At 37.4% G+C, this 20,607-nt stretch overlaps 1 protein-coding gene across 1 annotated transcript; it reads right to left on the bottom strand.

The window, feature by feature from the left end:
• Positions 1-18,270: 18,270 nt before the first annotated feature.
• Positions 18,271-20,067, bottom strand: LOC107823446 (akuammiline synthase 2-like). The gene is made up of 2 exons (XM_016650088.2): positions 19,518-20,067; positions 18,271-19,021 (listed from the first exon to the last, which is right to left on the bottom strand). The coding sequence occupies exons 1-2, from the start codon at positions 19,992-19,994 to the stop codon at positions 18,458-18,460; spliced, it is 1,041 nt and encodes a 346-aa protein (XP_016505574.2). The 5' UTR covers positions 19,995-20,067; the 3' UTR covers positions 18,271-18,457.
• Between the last annotated feature and the right edge of the window lie 540 nt (positions 20,068-20,607).

Raw genomic sequence — 20,607 nt, 5'->3', positions numbered from 1 at the left:
ATGCGCAGGTTAGAAAGGTCACCTAACGTGCGCAAATCAATGAGCTTACACTTGAAAGAAGAAGAATAGAAAGGCAAAACATTTGAGAAATAATTGAAAAATACGAAGAGTATTTATTGCATCCATATGTGCGTTATTCTTTTCGGTGATAGACGGGACCGTTGCCTTCGGTTTTGGCTATCCCCCGTCTTAGGTTCCACGTGTCCCTCTTTTGGGCGGCTACGTAGCATAGCATATTTTACCCTATACAGATAGTCTCCATGCTTTTCGGTGACATTAGTTTGTGTCACCGGGAAGTTGGTAGAAACACTCTTTTGGCGGGAATTACTATGATCCCCTCTGAAGGCTTCTGACAGTTGATTAGATGCACGTCTCTCCGCATTTAATGACCCAAACACGCGTCATCCCACGATTCAACACAACGTTTGCCGATTATCATGGTAATCATGGCCATGAATTTAGCCGCCAAAATATTTAGTTATACGCATCAACCTTCTCCCCTTATACTCCATAATTTTCCAAGTTTTCTAAAACCTTTCTTGCTATTAATAAACCTATCTTTAAATCCCTTCAAACAAAAAAACATTTCTTTCATTCAAATGGCTTCTTCTTCAAAGAATGTTAGCTCTTCAAAGGGCAAGAACAAAGCTGAGGATGCTGCTCCTCCAACGGTGGATTCCATCATTCCTAAAAGTCTTGTTACAATAAAAGACTTCGAAGAAAAATTCCTTTCGGCTCTCCCTCGCACATGGGTTGTTGGCAGATATCCTTCTTCCATCCGTTCTTCCAGTATTCTAGTTGTGAAGGAAAACTGCTGCTGCCATGATTTGGATATTGTTGCTCCTTATCTATCGGAATGAGTGACCCTTTCCAAGGAGGGTTTTACATATGTTTACACGTATCCATTTACTTTGGGTGCATTCTCTTTGAGTGGAGATCTTGACTCCGTTATTGCAGAGTTTTGCCTCCGCTATCAGGTATGTTTGGTACAAGTAAGTTCTTCTGTGTGGAGGATGATTGCCTATCTTTGACGCTTGTGCCGAGAGACGGTAGAGGAGATATCTTTATCTCATGTGATGAATCTTTATTCCCCCAACATCTTCCGTGGGGGAATGATAAATTTAAGCAAATGTGGCCACCATGCTCTGTTATCTAGCATGGATGATGACAACGACCGTGGGTGGATGGAATGGTTTGTTGCAATTATCACCAATAGCATCATTCCAGCAATGACTTCATCCTTTTCAAAAGCATGGAAACGAACTCGTAATCTCCTTCTTTAATATTTCTTTTGTTAGGTATTCTTCTATACCCATATTGATCCTCCATCTTTCGCCTGTTTTAGCAACTCGATTGGTCCCACCGATGGTTGAAGGCTTGGACCAGTAGGTCCATAAGATCTTGGATTCCACTACGCCTAAAACCCGCATTTGGAAAGAACTAGCCCTTAAATACGGGTGGAAGGCCAAAAATAATGGTAACTCAGACTAACCTTGGTTCAGGTTTTTATGTGAAGAAATTGATTGACCCCTTCTATCTTTTCTCTGAAATCAGTTTTACCCGCGTGCTTTGTTGTTGTCCCCAAGGAGTACATTTTGGCTAATCCTACTGATGCAGTGAAGTTACTTCAGGAGGCACTTACTCGAATAGGTGTCTCCGAGCCTGCTTCGGGCATTAGTGTTTCTTTATAGAGTCCTCGACCGGAGGACAAACAACCAAAAAGAAGACGCTACTCTGCGGCTGAGGAAAAGAATAAGATGGCAAAGTCTATTGCCCCGGAGTCATCTCCGGTAGTTATTGTGACTAGCCCTCATCCCGGGATAGTCATAGACACTGATGATCGACGATGATGGAGAATATAATGATGGGGAAGCTTATCTACTTAGAAGGCGACTATCCTCATCAACTCAACAGAATGCTCAACCTATCGAGTTAGTTACACCATTTGAGGATGATGTCTCGGTGCTATGGGGTGAATATGATATGGTGGAAAATGACAAGTCCCGCTTCCGTGTCCCAGTTATCGCGCCCGGTATTTTGGGGCTAAGTACCGAGTACCTTCCGTCCTCGGCTGATGAGCAACCAACAACCAACACTGCGTTTGCTGCAGCTGCTTCTCACTCTTTAACTCCGTCAGCTTCATCACCATCTTCACCAACACCAACAACTGCTATATCATCTCCACCGGTCGCACCTGACCACGAAGAAGGTGTTCCTTTTCCCTAGTCCCCAGTTCATGGGAATTTGGGGCAAAATTATGCTGCCCCTTCCGAATATTCACAAAGGAGGAGGAATTGTTACTCTTTTGGTCTCTACTAGATGCAACTTGCTATCCCAGCAGGTGGAGCTTGCTAATTATCTGAAGCCTTTGTCTTCAGAGAAAGATTGGTTAAAGATTCAGGCACTCTTGAGAGAGTGTTTGTTGAACAACGCCATGCACAATTCCGCAATGGTACATTCCTTTCTTTATTTGTTATTTATACTATTTGTTCCTGAACATATCATGAGTTTTGCCTTTTTTTTCTTTGTAACCCAAATTTCTTGCTTCTGAGGGCCTTCAGAGGTTGATTCGTGAGAATAAAGTAATTACCTCCGCACGGGATCAACTTTTGGCAGAGCGGGAGCAAGGTATCGCTCGCCTTTCAAAACTAGAAGCCAAAACTACTAAGACCGTTGTATTGGAGGCTCGTTTACAGCAAAGCGGGCAAGAAGTGGAGACCCTTAGCCAAGCGATTGCCCCACTGAGGGTTCAATTTGAAGAGGCTAAGGCCAAATGGATTAAATATCATACCGTCGGTCTTGCTTCATCCGATCGTGAGGCTACCGCTGAAAGATTGACTAACTTAGAGGCAGCCTTGAACTCAAAACTGAAGAGCTTGCTGTTGCGGGGGTGAAACATTCCCAACTTGAGGAGAAGTTTAGGAAAACCATCGAGCATAATAGACTCATTGGTTCAACTGTTCACGACCTTGATGTTAGCCTCAGATCAGTTAGATCCACCTAGGAATGCCTTTCTGCCGAGGTAACCCAACTCAAAGAAGAACTTAAGTGCCGAATGGCTTCCCTCGTCGTTGAGAAAACTTATGCTATGTACAGCTTGAGGAGAAAAAACCTTGGAAGAGGCCAAAACTGGTATCATTTACTTTGATGCTGAAATTGCTAAGGCCCGTGAGCTTGAGTTGGCTGCTAAAAATGATCTCCTGGCATAGCCTACTGCTTCCGGTTCCGGTTCCGAAACTTCAGGAACTGAAGATAAAGGGGAAGACGAAGATGTTGAAGTCCGAACTGGCGAAGGCCAAAATGTTGAGCCATCAGCGGATCTATCCACTTCCCATGGGGGCGCGAACACTTCTCTTCCTCCGGATTCCGGAGATGCTACAATTTAGATTTTATTTTCTTTTTCCAATTCTTGTATGTAAATAAAAACATCTTTTTGCTCAAGTATTGTTTGAGTCTTTCCTTCGTTTGAACATTTATGCAAGTTTCTCCCAAAAGCATTTTGATTCCGGGCATGAGTTCTTCTGAAATCAACCCTTCAACATGAGGGATTTTATAAGAGTTTACGGTGCTCTTGAAGAGGACGTCTCAAGTTCATTACGGCACTAGCATTTGAAGTACTTTTTTAACTTTCAAATGACAAAGTTAATTCATCGTTCAGATAAGAAGTAAGATAAAAACAAAAGGACTTCATTTTATTCCTTCTATTTTCAAAACGTACATAAGCATTTGTTATGCTGAAAAAGGAAATTGCCATTACTTGTGACTAACTTGTACTATTTGTTTCTATAAGGCTAGTCCCTGGTCCCGATGATACAACTATGTTTCCAGTTTTCGCTTTTCGGTTGACGTGGCAGTCATTGTTGTCGTATCCACATATCGTTCCCTCTCAGTGTTCAAATGTTAAGAATGCGAATTGGAACACTGGAAGCCTTGTACCTTCGAGGATCCAACTAATGAATTGCTAGATAATCCTTAACTCGGTAACACACTTTACTTCCCCTCAGAAATTCATACTATCGAGCGAAGGACTATCTAACAACCCTTTAGTAGTTTATACTTGTGAACGGTCGGGTAACCTTTGCTCGATAGCAAACATAGCCTCCCGGTGGGAATTTTTCTGTAGGGAAAAAGATTAAAGGTCTTATTGCTACTGTTGGAGCTTTCTTCGTAGTATGCTTTTTGTTGTTGCCTCGTTAAAAACCTTGCTAGAAAAACCCAATTGGGACAAAAACAGGACAAAGGGAAAAAGAGTACAGCACATACTTTCAGTTCAGGTGATGTTCATTAGTAATAATATCTTTTGAGGTGTGCCACGTTCCAGTTGCTGGGCAATTTTTCTCCATCTTGGTTTTCTAATTCATATGAACCTTTCCTGGTGACAGCTGAAACCCCGTAGGGGCCTTCCCATGTTGGACCTAGCTTCCATGCGTTGAGCTCCCTGGTGCTTTGAGTTACTTTCCTTAGGACCAAGTCTCCTACTTTAAAATAACGGAGGTTGGATCTTCGATTATAATATCGCTCCATTCTCTGCTTTTGGGCTGCCATTCTTGCATACGCCAAGTCCCTGCGCTTATCGAGTAGCTTCAAGTTGACTAACATTACTTCATTGTTTGCTTCTTCATCTGCTTGGAAATATCTCAAGGTAGGTTCCCCTACTTCCACCGGGATTAAAGCTCCTGCCCCGTACATATGGAAAAAGGGAGTTTCTCCTATGCTCGATTTACCTGTTGTTCGGTATGCCCATAAAACTCCGGGTAATCCCTCGGGCCAATTACCTTTAGCCGCTTCCAACCTTTTCTTGAGGTTTTGTATAATCACTTTATTCGTTGACTCCGCTTGACCATTTACGCTCGGATGGTAGGGTGAAGATGTGATCCTCTTTATTTTTAAATCTTCGAGGAACTTTATGATTTTTGCACCGATAAATTATGGCCCATTATCGCATGATATCTCTTTTGGTATTCCGAACCTGCAAATTATATTTTCCCACAAGAAATCTACCACTTCGTGCTTGCCGATCTTCTAATAAGGACTTGTTTTCACCCACATAGAAAAATAGTCAGTCAAAATCAAAAGAAATCTTACCTTTCTGGAGGCCGGCGACAATGACCTGACAATGTCCATCCCCCATTTCATGAACGACCATAGGGACAGAACCGAATGCAATGGTTCTGCCGGTTGATGTACCAGTGGTGCATAATGTTGGCTTTTATCACACTTTCGTATGAAGTCTTTGGCATCTTGTTCCATGTGGGGCCAATAATATCCCGCCCTTACTAATATCAACACTAAGAAATCTGTGCCCGAATGATTGCCGAATATTCCTTCGTGGACTTGTGACTTAATTGCAGTCCATGGTTTATATTCTATATCGAACTCACTCATTTCGACGGCCCATTTGGCTAATCTACCCAAGATCTCAGGTTTGTGAAGGATGTTCCGCAAAGGGAAAGTGGTCACCACGGCTATCGGGTGATATTGGAAGTAGGGTCTCAGCTTCCGAGCGACGACTACAAGACCTAAGGCCAGTTTCTCCAAATGGGGGTAGCGATTTTCTGCTCCTGTTAAAATTTTACTAACGTAATAATTGGGAGATTGCGTACCTTTGTCCTCACGGACTAAAACTGCACTTACTGCAACTTCCGAGACCGCGAGGTACACTAACAACATTTCACCTTCTTTTGGTTTCGAAAGCAACGGATACCTTTTCAAATCTCTCAAATCCTGCTGGCACTCCGGGGTCAATTCGAAGTTATTTTTCTTTTTGAGCAGTGCGAAGAAGTGATGACATTTTGTCTAATGCTCGGGAAATGAACCTGCTCAAAGCTGCTAATTTCCCCGTGAGCCTTTGGACTTCCTTTACGCTTGACAGTTGGTCTAGGATGTCTTCAATGGCCTTGATCTTATTGTGGTTTACCTCAATTCTCATTTGCGATACCAAAAATCCCAAAAACTTACTAGAGCTGACCCCGAATGCAAATTTGTCGGGGTTACGTTTCAGATTATACTTCCTTAGGATGTCAAAAGTGTCTTGCACATGTTTAAGGTGATCACTTGAATTTAAAGTGTTAACGAGCATATTGTCTATATAAACTTCCAGAGTTTTTCCTATTTGATTTTCAAACATATTATTCAAGAGCCGTTGATAAGTGGCTTCAACATTTTTCAACCCGAAAGGCATCACATTATAGAATTATGTACCGAAATTTGTTATAAACAAAGTCTTTTCCTGATCCTCCGGGTTCATCTTAATTTGATTGTACCTGAAATAAGCATCGAGGAAACTCATTAACTCATGCGCGGCCGTAGCATCAATCATTTTATCGATGTTTGGCAGTGGGAACAAGTCTTTCGAGGATGCCTTATTCAAATCTTTATAATCTACACGCATGTAAAATTTATTATTCTTCTTAGGAACTACTACTATATTACCTAGCCAGTCTGAATACTTTACCTCTGTGATCGAACCAATATTAAGTAAGTGAGTTACCTCTTTCTTGATGAATTTATTCCCGGCTTCAACAATAAGGCGTTTCTTTTGTCTTACCGGAGGTACGTTGGGATCCAAACTTAACTTATGTACGACTACCTCTGTCGGGATACCAGTCATATCCGTATGTTTCCATGCAAAACAATCATCATTAGATTTAAGAAATTTAATAATGCCAGACCTGAGCTCGGGATGCAGTCCTGTCCCCAAGTGGAATTTTCTTTCTAAGAATTCTTTGAACAACGCAACTTTCTTAAGCTCTTCCGCTACGGATTTAGTTGCATCTGTCTCTTCTAGAGCCTGGAAATATCTCGGCACCTGATAAAATTCCGACGTTTCTGCCCGGACTAACTTCATCTAGTTCGGGAGCGGGCGCCGGTTCCTGTAATTGCTATACTGTGTTTTCCTTTCCTTTGATACTGGAGATCGAAATTGCATTCATCTCCCTTGCCGCCAGTTGGTCACCCCTTATCTTTTTAACTCATTCGGGCGTTGGAAACTTCAACAATTGATGATATATTGATGGTACAACTTTCATTTCGTGCAGCCACGACCTTCCCAGAATAATGTTATATCCCATTTCACCATCTACCACTTCGAAAAGAGTTGTTTTCATTATTCCTTTGGCATTTGTGGGTAACAAAATCTCTCCTCGGGTTATCACGCTCGCGAGGTTGAATCCGACGAGGAGTTTTGTGGCCAGAATAATTATTCGGTGAGTTTAGCTTGCTCCAATACTCTCCATTGTATGATATTGGCCGAACTTCCTGGATCCACTAGAACACGTTTAATCTTAAATTCTAGAACATTTAAAGAAATTACCAGTGCATCATTGTGTGGCAACAACAATACGTATGCGTCCTCCTCCGTGAAAGTGATATCGTTTTCAGTGACTTCTCGAAGCTTTTTACTATGAGTTATTGATTCTTTTTTCTTTATTGATGCCAAAAAGGTGACTCTGTTGATCTCGTTCCCCCCGAAGATCATGTTGATTGTTTGTCGCGGGGGATCTTCTCTTGATTTTGAGGGTTCCGCGTTGTCCCGATTACGACCATAATTTTTCTTAGCTTGGTCACTCAAAAGTTTTTTAGATGACCATTCTTCAACAATGTTGCCACTTTTTCCTGGAGGTGTCGGCAGTCCCCTGTCCAGTGGCCATTTATCCTGTGGTATTCACACCACAAGTTGGGATCCCTCTGGCTGGGATCAGATCTCATTTGTTTTGGGAACCGTGCTTCTTTGATGTTTCTCATGGCTGACATCAACCCCATTACACTAACATTGAAATTGTATTCTGACAGCTTAGGGTAAGAAGGATCCTGTACCCCTGACTCTTCTTTATCCTGCAATGATCTATTGTTCCGACCGCGATCAGTCCTTCTATCGATGGCGAACTTGTATGCTGACCGGAAGCCTCATCCTCAGCCTTCGGTCCGTTCGTAAGGCAAAAACCGGCCCTTCGAAGACCGTCCGTCCGTGTCGAAATCAACTTTTGATTTTTCTCTATTATTTTCTTGTCCTTTTGACGACGATGGAAAGTCAACCTGATCATCTTCAATCCTTATCTTTGATTCATACCGGTTGTGGACATCCGCCTAAGTCATTGCTTGAAACTCAAGCAGGCTTTCCATCAATTTTCGGGAAGCGTCTGAACTTCTCGAATTCGGTCTCTTGGTGAATGCTTCAGCCACCCATTCATCCGGGAGAAACATTCTCTCTTTCTAGAATCGGGTAACGAACTCTCGTAGCAACTCGAACTCTCCTTGTACAATCCTGAATATGTCATCCTTTCAAGCATGTACTTTTCAGACCCCGTCATGAGCCTTGATGAAAGAGTCTGCGAGCATCTTAAAAGAGTCAATGGAATGCTCGGGTAATAGTGAATACCACATCAAGGCTCCCCTCGTGAGAGTCTCTCCAAATTTCTTCAGCAAAACAAATTCAATTTCATGAGGAGCTAAACCATTTCCCTTCATCACCGTTTCATAAGTGGTAATATGCTCCTGAGGGTCTTAAGTTTCGTCGTACTTTGGCACATCAGTCATTTTAAACCGCTTCGGGATTAATTCTGGTGCCACGCTTGACTTGTATGGCAATTGAGTATACGTTTTTGAGTATGGACCTTTCAGCACCGGTGGTGCGCCCAGGATTTTATCCATGCGGGCATTCACTTCCCTCATAAACCGTAAGAGTTCATTCTTGAAGGGATCGTTTTTGTTATTGGGGTAGAATATGCTCCCCCCAGCCCCATCAGAGCCAACTTCGCCCCTCGGGGTGTTGTTGTCGAACCTTTGTGATGTTTGATTCGTGGGAGTGCTGCGAGGAACCGGAGCTCGTCTATCTCATTATACGAACCCCCAACAACGCCTGCTTCAACTCCATCATAGCTTTATCCTGACGCGTGAGGTGGACTAGAATGATCGCATGTTGTTCTTGTAGGACCCTTACCGCGTCAACGTCATGTTCCTCCTCAGCATCATCAGGTGTCACTGATTGAGTCCTCGAAATGAGGTTGATCCCCTCGAACCTCGGGATTATGTATGTTGTTAACACCGTTATCTACCATTTCTTATGATTTCTTCTAAGACAAAATAATTAAAACACGTTAGTAAAAAAGGCAAGGATCAACTTAATTGCATGGCTGTCTAGGCCCCGCGGTGGGCGTCAAACTATTTACTCATAAAATGGTACAGTTGAATTTATACGTCGTTTCTAGACAAGTGAATTAATTCGATCTGGAAATAACAAGATAATTGAAAAAATATATAACACTTAGCCTTGATTGGAAGACAAAATGACAGAAATAAAGACTCTGGCAGTGAAGCCTCCGGGCGCAATAGTAATAAGAACAAGAACAGAAAATAAGAAGGTAAAATTGATTAGGGCTTTGAGTAGATTGTAGTATTAGCTTTCCAGAAAATTAGTGTTCTTACAATAATAACAGGGCTCACTATTTATATCTAGATCTAGGAAATGAGGTTCTAGGACCGTGCCCTTCTTTAATGTCAATTATGAGGGCAATTGATGAAGATGTAACGGTGAAAATAAATTCCAAATTCCTTGTAACGGGCAACATACTTATTGTTGTGGAATATTCTCCATTAAATGCTATCGGGCGAAAAGTATTTATTACATCCTTATGAGCGTTATTATTTCCGGTGATAGACGGGACCGTTGGCTTCGGTGTTGGCTATCCCCCGTCTTAGGTTCCACGTGTCCCTCTTTTGGGCAGCTACATAGCATAGCATATTTTACCCTATACATGTGCCTTAAACCTTGCATTCCATTAATTTGTTTGACTTGCAATCTAATATGTTGGTGTTCTCACTACTAGAAAATCATAAAATTTCGACTGATATTTTCGGCGGAAACAAATTGTCATAAATTTCCGACGGAATCCGTCGAAATTTTAAAAAATACATCAATTATATTTTTAAAAAATATTTTCGACCATATTTACGACCAAATCGGTCACTAATTTTGGCGTAAAAACCAGTTTGATTTTAATTCTGACTGATTCAGTTGGTAGTTTTTTTTAAAAAAAATAATAATTAAAATGACAATTACGACCGAATCAGTCAGAATATTTTTTTAAAACCCTACCCGACCCCCGTTCCCCCAAAACAGAAACATATCTTTTCTTCCTCCCTCTCATCCTCCTTCTCTCTCCCTCTCGTCCTTCCTCACCATACTCCTCATTATAGGTAATATATTCTCTCTCTCTCTCTCTCTCTCTCTCTCTCTCTCTCTCTCTCTCTCTCTCTCTCTCTCTCTCTCTCTCTCTCTCTCTCTCGTTTCCTCCACCCTTATCCCTCTCCTTCCTCCTCTCTTTTCCCCTTAATTGTTTTAACTTTAGTTTTTGTTTTCAGCAGTGGTTCCGCGACGACAACAACATATTTTTTCACTAGCATTGTTTCCGTCGAGGTAAGTACTTCGTTGACATATATATCTTATTTTTATTGTTAAATTTGTAGTATTTTTAGTTGTTGTAGGCTTATTAGATTTTCTATATATGAACATCCTAGCTAGTTGAATTAGGTATGGTTGAAATTTTAGGGATTTTAGTTTTTGAATGATACTTAATATAAAACAAAAAGAGAGAAGAATATTTGTTGTTCCTATAGGGATTTTGTTTTGAGAAATTCTTTTGTCACCATTATTATGTAAATTAGATTGTCTAATTTGTCCAAAAAAATAATGTCATAAATAGTCACTCAATTTTGGGTTAAACAAGAATATGTTAAGAAATCCTAAATCTAATTTTGGCAATTGATTAACTTATTTTCGAAATATAAAAGGTGACATGTTGGCATAAAGTAATTGAGAAAACAACAAGGAAAACAAAATTTCACTTTCACTTCCAACGGTAATTAAGCCAAAGGGATGGAGGGCTATATATGAGTATACTGGAATATAAAAAAGAAGATTGTTAAGAATTTGAAGAATTAAAAGACTGCAATTCAAAATTGTGGGTTATTAATCTAGAAATAAATAAAAAGTTCTACATGGATTATTGGTTTGATATATTAACTTTATAGTTTATTGATTTTAATTATATTAACTAGTTATAGTTTAAAGCTTTGGTGTAAAGCTTGTTGTACTAGGTTCATTGTTGCTTGTTAGTTTTATTATTATAATGATATTATATTTAAATTTTTTTAATTTCAACATTAAGATTAATTTGTAAATTTGAGAAATCACTAGTTAATTTGGATTATATGAACATTTAAGAAGTTATTAAAATTTAATTATTATAGTTAAAGACTTATATTATTTAGAATAGGGATTAATGTGAGATTTCGAGTGTTAAAATATATTAATTTAAAAAATAAAATATATTAATTAAAGTGCTTTGACACAATGATACGTATATATCTAAAAGGAACCTTTGAAATAGTATAACTCTGTAACCAGTTTAAATAAATCAAATTATTTTAAATATCTCATTTCTATATTTCTATTTGTGTAGATGGAATTTGTGCATCGTAGATGGATGTATAATAGAAATCATCCTAATCGTGCGGGGTTGAGGGATGAATTTATTGAAGGGGTTGCTGAATTTATTGCTAAGGCTCAAACACTTGATGATTTTCTTATTGGTGGAAGGATAGGTGCCATTGTGTGAAATATAAGTGTGTTAAGTTATTGAAAACAGACGAAGTTAAAGTTCATCTCTACAAGAAAGGGTTTGTTAGAAAATTATTATTTATGGACTGTTCACGGGGAGAATCATGCTAGTTTAGATGATGTTAACTTTCATAATTCTTTTGGTAGGGACGGTAGCCTCATTGCGGAGCATAATGTTGAAAATTCTCGATACAATGAAATGATGAGGGATGCTTTTGGGATGTTTCCTGGGGTTCAATCCTAACCAAATGATGAGGCTAAGCGTTTCTATGAACAGTTAGAGGAAGCTAGTCATCCATTGTATGAAAGCTCGATGCATTCCAAGTTGTCTGTTGCGGTTAGATTTCTAAGTATTAAATCAGATAGTTCTATTTCCCAAGCGGACATGAATTCTATTATTGGGCTTATGAATGAACTTAATCATAGTAACATTGACTTCCGCCCGAGTTATGCATGACAAGTCCATACATGTTCCTAACTTGTATTGTTCCAGGTCCACGCAATCCAAAACGTTTTATTGATGTATACTTGTAGCCTTTGATTGATGAGTTATAATTATTATGGCATCAAGGGGGGAAACATATGACATATCAACTAAACAAAACTTCAGATTGCATGTTGCTTTGATGTGGACTATAAATAATTTTTCTCCTTATGAAATGTTGCCCGTGTGGTCGACTGCTGGAAAGTTAGCTTGCCCTTGTTGTATGGAAGACACAAAGCATTTACTTTGAAACATTGAGGTAAAAATACATGGTTCGACTACCATCATAGATTCTTGCTAATGAATCATGAATTTAGGTGAAATACAAGTGCATTTATGAAGAACCGAACTGATTTTGAGGAGCCACCGGCTTGCTTGTATTCAGAAAAAATTTGGAACAGAGTAAGGGATCTGCCTAAAGTAACAGAGTCTCCACCATATAAGATACCAGGTTATGGTGTCACACATATCTGGACCAAACAAAGCATATTTTGGGAGTTGCCTTATTGGAAGCACAATCTTCTTCGGCATAATCTAGACATCATGCATATCGAGAAGAATTATTTTGGCAACTTGTTTAATACTGTTATGGATGTTACTAACAAGACCAAAGATAACTTGAAGGCCAGGATGGACCTAAAGAAATATTGTAGGCGGAGTGAGTTGTCTCTAACATACTTTAACAACAAGATTCAGAAGCCCAAAGCTAGTTACATGTTCACCTCGGACGAGAGAAGAGAGATTTGTAGTTGGATTAACAATTTGAGGATACCTGATGGGTACGCATAAAATTTATCCATGTGTGTTGACATGAAAGAATGGAAGTTGGTGTTAATGAAAAGCCACAATTTTCATATTTTCATGAAAACGTTGATGCATATTGCATTCAATACATTGCCTGATCGAATATGGAAACCGATTACAGAGATAAGTTGATTTTTTAAGGATTTGTGTTCTAGAACATTGAGGGTGGAGAACCTAATTAATATAGAGAGTAACATTATCTTAACTTTAAACAAGCTGGCAAAAATTTCCCCTCTTGGTTGTTTTGGATGTAATGGAACATCTTCCAATTCACCTTGCACAAGAGACACGACTTGGAGGGCCAGTTCAATGTAGATGGATGTATCCCTTCGAGAGGTAATTCCATTTAATCATTTACCTTTTGTATTTGCTTTAAAGATTGTTTCGTCTAAAAATAACACTATGTAGGACTATTGGCAAATGTAAACGAACGGTAAAAAATAGATCAAGAATTGAGGGTTCGATATGCGAGGCATATGTGGCTAAAGAAACATCTTATTTCTGTTCATACTATTTTGAACATGAAATGCACCACTATTTTCTATTTTTAATCAATCAGGTAAAGGAGGTCCAAAAAATTATCCAAAGCGAAGGTTGTCTGAGATGGAGCTAAAGTCAGCTACAACACATGTATTGTTGAATTGCCCTGAGGTCCAACCTTATTATAGGTAAGTACATATTTGTATATATTACATATTTTTTTATTAGATCTACCACTGATTTAATTAATGAAAGTAATAATGACAGTTACTTTATTGGTACATATGGGCAAGATGTTGTTTATCCCATATTTTCAGAGTGGTCTAAAAAATTTATAAGGATTACTTATTATTTAACATGATTCTTATTATATGTAAATTAATTATATGTATTTTTAAAATTCTAAATTATATTTAATTATATATATAGGTTCATGATCCAGCTAATGGCATTAATGACCCATTTTTACGTGATATAGCTTGGGGACCTGATCCTAGAGTCAGAATGATGTCTAAATACTTGGTCAATGGGTATAAGTTTCATACAGAAGAATGGTCTAATGGAAAGAAAACCAACAATAGTGGGGTATGGGTGAAAGGTGATGGAGATATTAATTATTATGGTTTACTTCAAGAGATTTTGGAACTGGAGTATACTGTAGGCCGGCCGGAAAAACAAGTTGGTACTCTTTCGATGTAAATGGTATGATCCAACACCGAGTAGAGGTACAAAATTGCACGCTCAGTACAAAATAGTTAGAATTAAACACACGGGACAATATAGATTTTATGATCCCTTTATCATTACACAAAAGGTGAACACAAGTGTATTATGCTCCTTTTCCTTTAAGGAAGAATAAGTCTGCATGACGGGTAGTTTTGAAAACAAAGCCCGTGGGTAGAGTGGAAGTCGAAGATGCATTAGATGTGGCGTACCAGAATGATATTTCAAGTGTTGAATCAATAGTGGATGATAAATTAGCAGATGAATTGCAGCATAATGAATGGATATATGAAGAATTTGATCCTTCTGACCTTGGACCAAATGAGGACGAAGATAGAGGTGTTGAACATGAACCAAGTGATGAGGAAGAATTACTAGATGAAAGTAAAACAGATGATGATGAAGACTTAGATGATTACTATCAAGATAGCGATGGGGATTGACTTGTTATTCTTTTTTATGTTGTTCTTCCTTCAATCATTTAATATATTTGAAGAATTTTTGTATGTTTTTTATGACATGTTGGGGTTTTTATGTTATTCCTTTAATTATCTATTATGTTGTAAAATTATTTTATATTTTTATGACTTCTTAGTTTGTTTATTTATTTCTTTAGTCGTTTAATGTGTAGAATAATTATTTTGATATTTACTATCACTTGTTGTATTTTTTATTTTGTATTTTATTATGATTATATTACAGATATGGCATCTAAGGGGAAGGAAAAGATGAAATCTAAGAAGAAAAAATAATCTGTTCCAACTACCTCAAGTATGCCAAATATGAGTCCTCCTCTTCCTTGCCATCCTCTTCCACATCCTTCTCAGTTGACTTCATTGCCCTCCATCTAATAATTTAGTTCAGTATTATTCTATGCCTGCCAAAGGAAGTCAAAGTAACACTGCTTTTAACTTTGTACCCACACCTTGTATATTATTTTCTTCAATGAGCTTTCATGGTAGTCAGCATGGTGGCTCACTAGTTGTTGCACCCTCGAGCGTTCATGGTAGTCAGCATACTGGCTCACCAGCTGCTGCAACCCCGAGCTTTTATGGTAGTCAGCATGGTGGCTCACCAACTGCTGCATCCCCGAATTTTTATGGTAGTCAGCATGATGGTTCGTCTTTTGTTGCTCCACCATCTTCCACTCCATTATCATCATCCATTACCAACATATCTATGTTAGATATTGAAGGCTCTCGCCCAGTTACATATAGTGTTGCTTCTACACCATCTAGTAGACGCATGCAGAATCTTGGAGGGGATGTACAATATGATAGTTATAATCGATTGATAATCGTCCCCTACGAGGATGGGTAAGAAAGTTCTTATACTATTTTTTAAGTTTTGAATGTACTTTTAAATATGTTAATATTATGGAAGATTTATTTATAATTAAAACTTTTGAAACTTTAAGATGGTTATTAGTTATATATGTTAACTTTATGCAGGTTTTTGCCATCCTTTTAGTCTACACATTTGGTTGTGGATTCTATGAAGCCATTTTATCATTTGCCGTGGAATTCTTGGAGACAGATACCGTACAACATCAGAGAGAAAATGTGGAATCAATTTAGGATAAAAATTGATTACATTTATTTAATAATTATCGTCTTCATCTAATGTTACTTTTTTTATATTTCAGACAAAGTGTACATGGCATCCTCAACATCAAAATTAACTAAATAATATTTTCGAGAAGAAAGCTGCTAAGCGGATTAAAGATACTATGTTCACTGGTCGGAATGCTGGTAAAATGCCAGAGTAGTTAAGAGAAGATGTTTGGGATAAACTTCTTGCGAAATGGTATACCGATGAATGGAAGAAGAATAGTGAACAAGGAAAGGCAAACCGTGCTTCCAGTAAAGGTGGCTCGTTGCACATAGGAGGTTCGATTAGTTTTGCAGCTCATAAACTAAGATTGGTAATTAGTTATAAATTTTTTCTTAGTTTTACATATAAAATTTTATGACTGTAATGTCTAACTCATACTTTTTCCTATGAAGGAAAAGGAAAGAGGGTGAGATGTGAGTCACGCTGAGGTCTTCGAGGAGGCGCATGAGAAAAAGAAGAAGGACGGTACAAGAGAACACTGGGCGCAGACGCGTGCGTCATACGCATATGTAAAATACTAACTTCATAATTATTTATGGTTTATTCATATTAGTTTGTTTACATAATAATTATATTTTCATTTTAGGAAGATTATCATAAAAGGGTAGAAGATTGACAACAAACTCAGCCTCCTTGAACTCAACCAACACCTGATGATATGGCTTCATTGTAGACAGAGGCAGCGGGTGGAGTAAACAAAAGTAGAGTCTACGGACTTGGAGTATGTCGACCTACAGGTCATCCAAACCCACTCTTACCCAATTCTTCTTCTTCTCAAAATCAAGAACAAATGGAAGATATGAGAAAAAAAATTCGTGATTTGAAGCAACAGTTGGACTCACAATTCGGAACATTTGTTAAGATGCAGAAATTCATGAGAAAACATGGGCATGATCTATTTGATGATGAAGATGAACAAACTGAATCTGATTTGTAGTAGTTTAGATGTATGGTTTCGGTTGATTAGTAAACTTGATTGTGAGAGACAAGTTTATGTTTTGTTTTTAAACTTGAATGTGGGCTACTATGTAGATGTTTTTATGCCCAAACTTATTAGGTTTAATGGATTTGTTGGTTTATATTGTATTAATGGTTGAATTTGTTGGTTTAGATGTTATATTTGTTGATATTTGTTGATTGGTTATTGGCGTTATTGTATTGTAATTTTTTGACAGGTGGTGTAGCTCAAAATTGAGCAGTATTCTGCCAAGTTTTACAGAAAATTCGGACGGAAACGGTCGAACAGCTGTCCAGTTATTTTTCAAAAATACCCAAATTTCTGACCGAATTGGTCGGAAATGACGAAAAAATTAATTAATTTTTAAGAGTTTTCGACGGATTCCGTCAGAAATTATTTATTTTTTAATTATTAATTTCCGACTGATTCGGTCGAAAATTATATGTTTTTATTATTTAATTTTAAATAAATATTTATTTTTATTTATATTATTACGATTGATTCGGTCGGAAATTGCACATAACTCTAATTTAATAGTATTAATTAATATTCTTGAATAAATAATTAATAACTTGATATAACATATTAAATTACACTGATCATATAACAGAGTCATTAATTACACTATCATGCGTACAACTTAAATCCTTTTTAAAATAAGCTTGATTAGAGCGCGCTAGTTTAACTTGTTCTTATTTTGTTTTTTTCATGCAAATTATATTATTGCCAGCAGGATGAGCCGAGACGGATGTAATATAAATGTTCCGAATTCACTCACTTCCTAGGCGATGAATTATTTTTACTTTTACTATATTATAGGTATTTAATAGGACGCTACAACTAAGTAAAGAAACCAGCAACAGTACTAAAATAAGGATTTTGGGCCTGGTTAAATGAAATGCTTACTTCATTTGAAACACCTGAATCTATTACGTATTGAAAAACTCGGCACACACTAGACAATGAAAAATGCAAGAAAACATACAATGGAGAGAGAACGTTTGTGCCAGCCAAATTAGAAAGATGCATAACATTTCTCTATCACTTCCAAGACAAATTTTGTAGAAAGTTAATAAATTCTTTGGACCTTTCTCCAAATGAGCTATTTAATTAGTTCGTGCAAATACTTGGATTTGGCTTGGCATATGCGAGAAACTCTGGATCCTTTTCCACAACCCTAATCTCTTCATCATCAGATGCAATCCACAACTCTATACCCTCTTTGCATGCACTTTCTAAAAAGACAAACTGATGTTTGGATCGAATATTAGCAGCATCCAAATCCCCCATATGAGCAACCCAAACAGGCTTTCCCCAACCATAATTAACATCATATATTCCCATATTGCACCAGCTTGTGAATCTAAAAATCTTTATGTTCTCATTTGTTGACACACTTTCAAGCCACTCGTTGAGGGTCGTGAATGTAGACTCGTTGTCTATATCTGTTGAAGACATAATTAAGTAAATTAAATATATATATATACAGAGGCGGATCCAAGATTTAAATCTTGTGGGTTCAATTTTAAAATTTTTAACATTGAACCCATTATATTTTTAAAGTTATGGGTTCATATCTACGGCTTTTGCCAACCATAATTAACATCATATATTCCCATATTGCACCAGCTTGTGAATCTGAAAATCTTTATCTTCTCATTTGTTGACACACTAAACAACTCGTTGAGGGTCGTGAGTGTAGACTCGCTCTCTATTTCTGTTGAAAACATAATTAAGTAAATGAAAATATGCTCTTTCTCTGAAAAAAATTACATTTTCAGATGAAATGATTACGCAGTTCAAAAGTACCTTTAACGTTCTCCGCGGTTAATTGGGAAAAAACCTCCCTTAGCATTATTGCTAAATCAGGCAACTCCATGCTAGCATCCAAAGGGTCATAAAAGGCAAATGGTATCCAAAGAATGTTTCCAAAAGAGTTTTGGGGCAAGGGTGGCTCAGTGCGAGGCCTTAAATTTGCAACATGTGTGATCACCAAAGTCATTGGTGCATTCGTAAGAAATTTAGAGGCTGATGCAATCCGTTTGCAAAGAAAAGCTGTCAATGCTTCAATCTTAGATGGAAAAGGAACACTTTGGCTAGATGTGTTAGCTTTGAGAGCTTTTATGGCTTTGGAGTCGAACAAGAACCTTCTCATTGGCGATTTTGAGCCTTGGAAATAAAAGTTCTCGAAATTCCTTATGAACTTAATTGGTAATGATTCTATTGGAGGGAATAGAGAGATTGCTGAGGTGAAGTCTGGATCCAGTGTTTTATCACCTTCACCATGGGTAAGCTTGGCCCATGTTTTCAAGAAAGAACTCATCGCAGAAGCATCTACAACCTGTTAGTAGAAAATCAAATTAAAAAAAGTCACAAGAAAGCACGAATTTATAGAGTTGAAAGAAGGCTATTCAGAACATTCATTTTTTTCATCAACAAACATGTTCGTTTAAATTTAAACCTAAATTCAATTCAAGTTTTAAATAAAAACTAAAAATTCTAAGTCATTTTTGACTTTCGATGTGAGACAAACCCACTACAATCTTCATATATTTGCTCCCTCTATTTTATTTATGTGACGTAGTTTGACTTGACATGGAGTTTTAAAAAAAAAGACTTTTAAAATTTGTGGTCTTAAAAGGTTAAAGGGTAAAAGGAGCTTTCAATTCGTGCGACTATAAAAACTTCTCATCGAGAGTAAATGAGTTAGATAGAAAGTTTGAAGTTGATTTTTTTGCAAATATAGAAATGTGTCATTTTTTTGGAACAAATTAATAAGGAAAGTGTGTCACATAAATTGAAACGGAGGGAGTAGTACAAACTATGCAAAAGTCAACCTTGTGAAGCATGCAAACTCCAATTGCTCTTCCACCGCATTCAAATGTGGAGGTTTGTACAGCAAGGAGAGGTTGACAACTCTGTTCTAGGCAGTTTCCTTTGCATGGAAGGAACTTGTTAAGGAATGGAATATCAGGATTTTCAAGAAACATAGAGAGATGGAAGTTTGCTTGAGCTTCCATATATAGAACTCCATCGTCATTGCACTCAATAGAGTTTAAGTCTTTGAATCTACCAGCAAGAGGATAGTAATAACTTAGGGTTTCAGCAAGAGATTTCTTAAGGAGATCTGAAGCCAAGGTATTTTCTTTATTCAAGTGGTCATTAACAACGTTGGCATTATTGTAAAAGAGAATGACTGGGACGTAAGAAGATGGAGCAAGCTGATCTAGGAAGGAGATTTTGTAGTTCCTTAGGTGCTGAGGAGTTGGTACAGAGGGTTTGATGTTTTCCTTGGAAAGAACTTTAACATCCATAGTTTCAAATTTGGGAAGTACACTGAATTTACTGATAATCCCTAGTATCTCTTAGAAGGCCTTTGAAGGAAATCGAAGTGTAGTTGTTGGCCGCATTATTAAAGAATACCTAACTTTTTGGTGTGAATTTATTGGTGAGCAAACTCAAACTCAAACCTATATTTATGTAATGTAATTTTTATTTAAATTTTATACTCCTTACCTCAACTCTAAAATTAATACTCCTACAATAGAATTTGCACTATAGGAGCTATTGGTCATATCTTTGATCTATATACTGTTTTAATTAATATTTATGTAATTTTTAAAAAATTTATACTTCTTAATATTTGTACAGGCGCAACACGCATACTCTAAGACTAGTTATAGTAAAGCACATGAAATGTCCTTATAAATAAAATATCATTCGCCTTTTTTACCCCTTAAAACTAAATTTATATTGGGATAACATTGTCATTTAATAATTTTTCTTATATTTAGGACTTTGAAATCATACAAAAATTTAGTTTATCAAATATTTTCTTATTTGCATTAAGTATAGGATTTCTAACGTTAATTATGTGTTTAAACAATAAAACTTGAAGGATTCTAATTTATTGCTTTCTAACATAAT

This window comes from Nicotiana tabacum, chromosome 22, assembly GCF_000715075.1.
Source record: "Nicotiana tabacum cultivar K326 chromosome 22, ASM71507v2, whole genome shotgun sequence".
Taxonomy (NCBI): domain Eukaryota; kingdom Viridiplantae; phylum Streptophyta; class Magnoliopsida; order Solanales; family Solanaceae; genus Nicotiana; species Nicotiana tabacum.
This window is presented reverse-complemented; position numbering and strand designations above follow the sequence as displayed.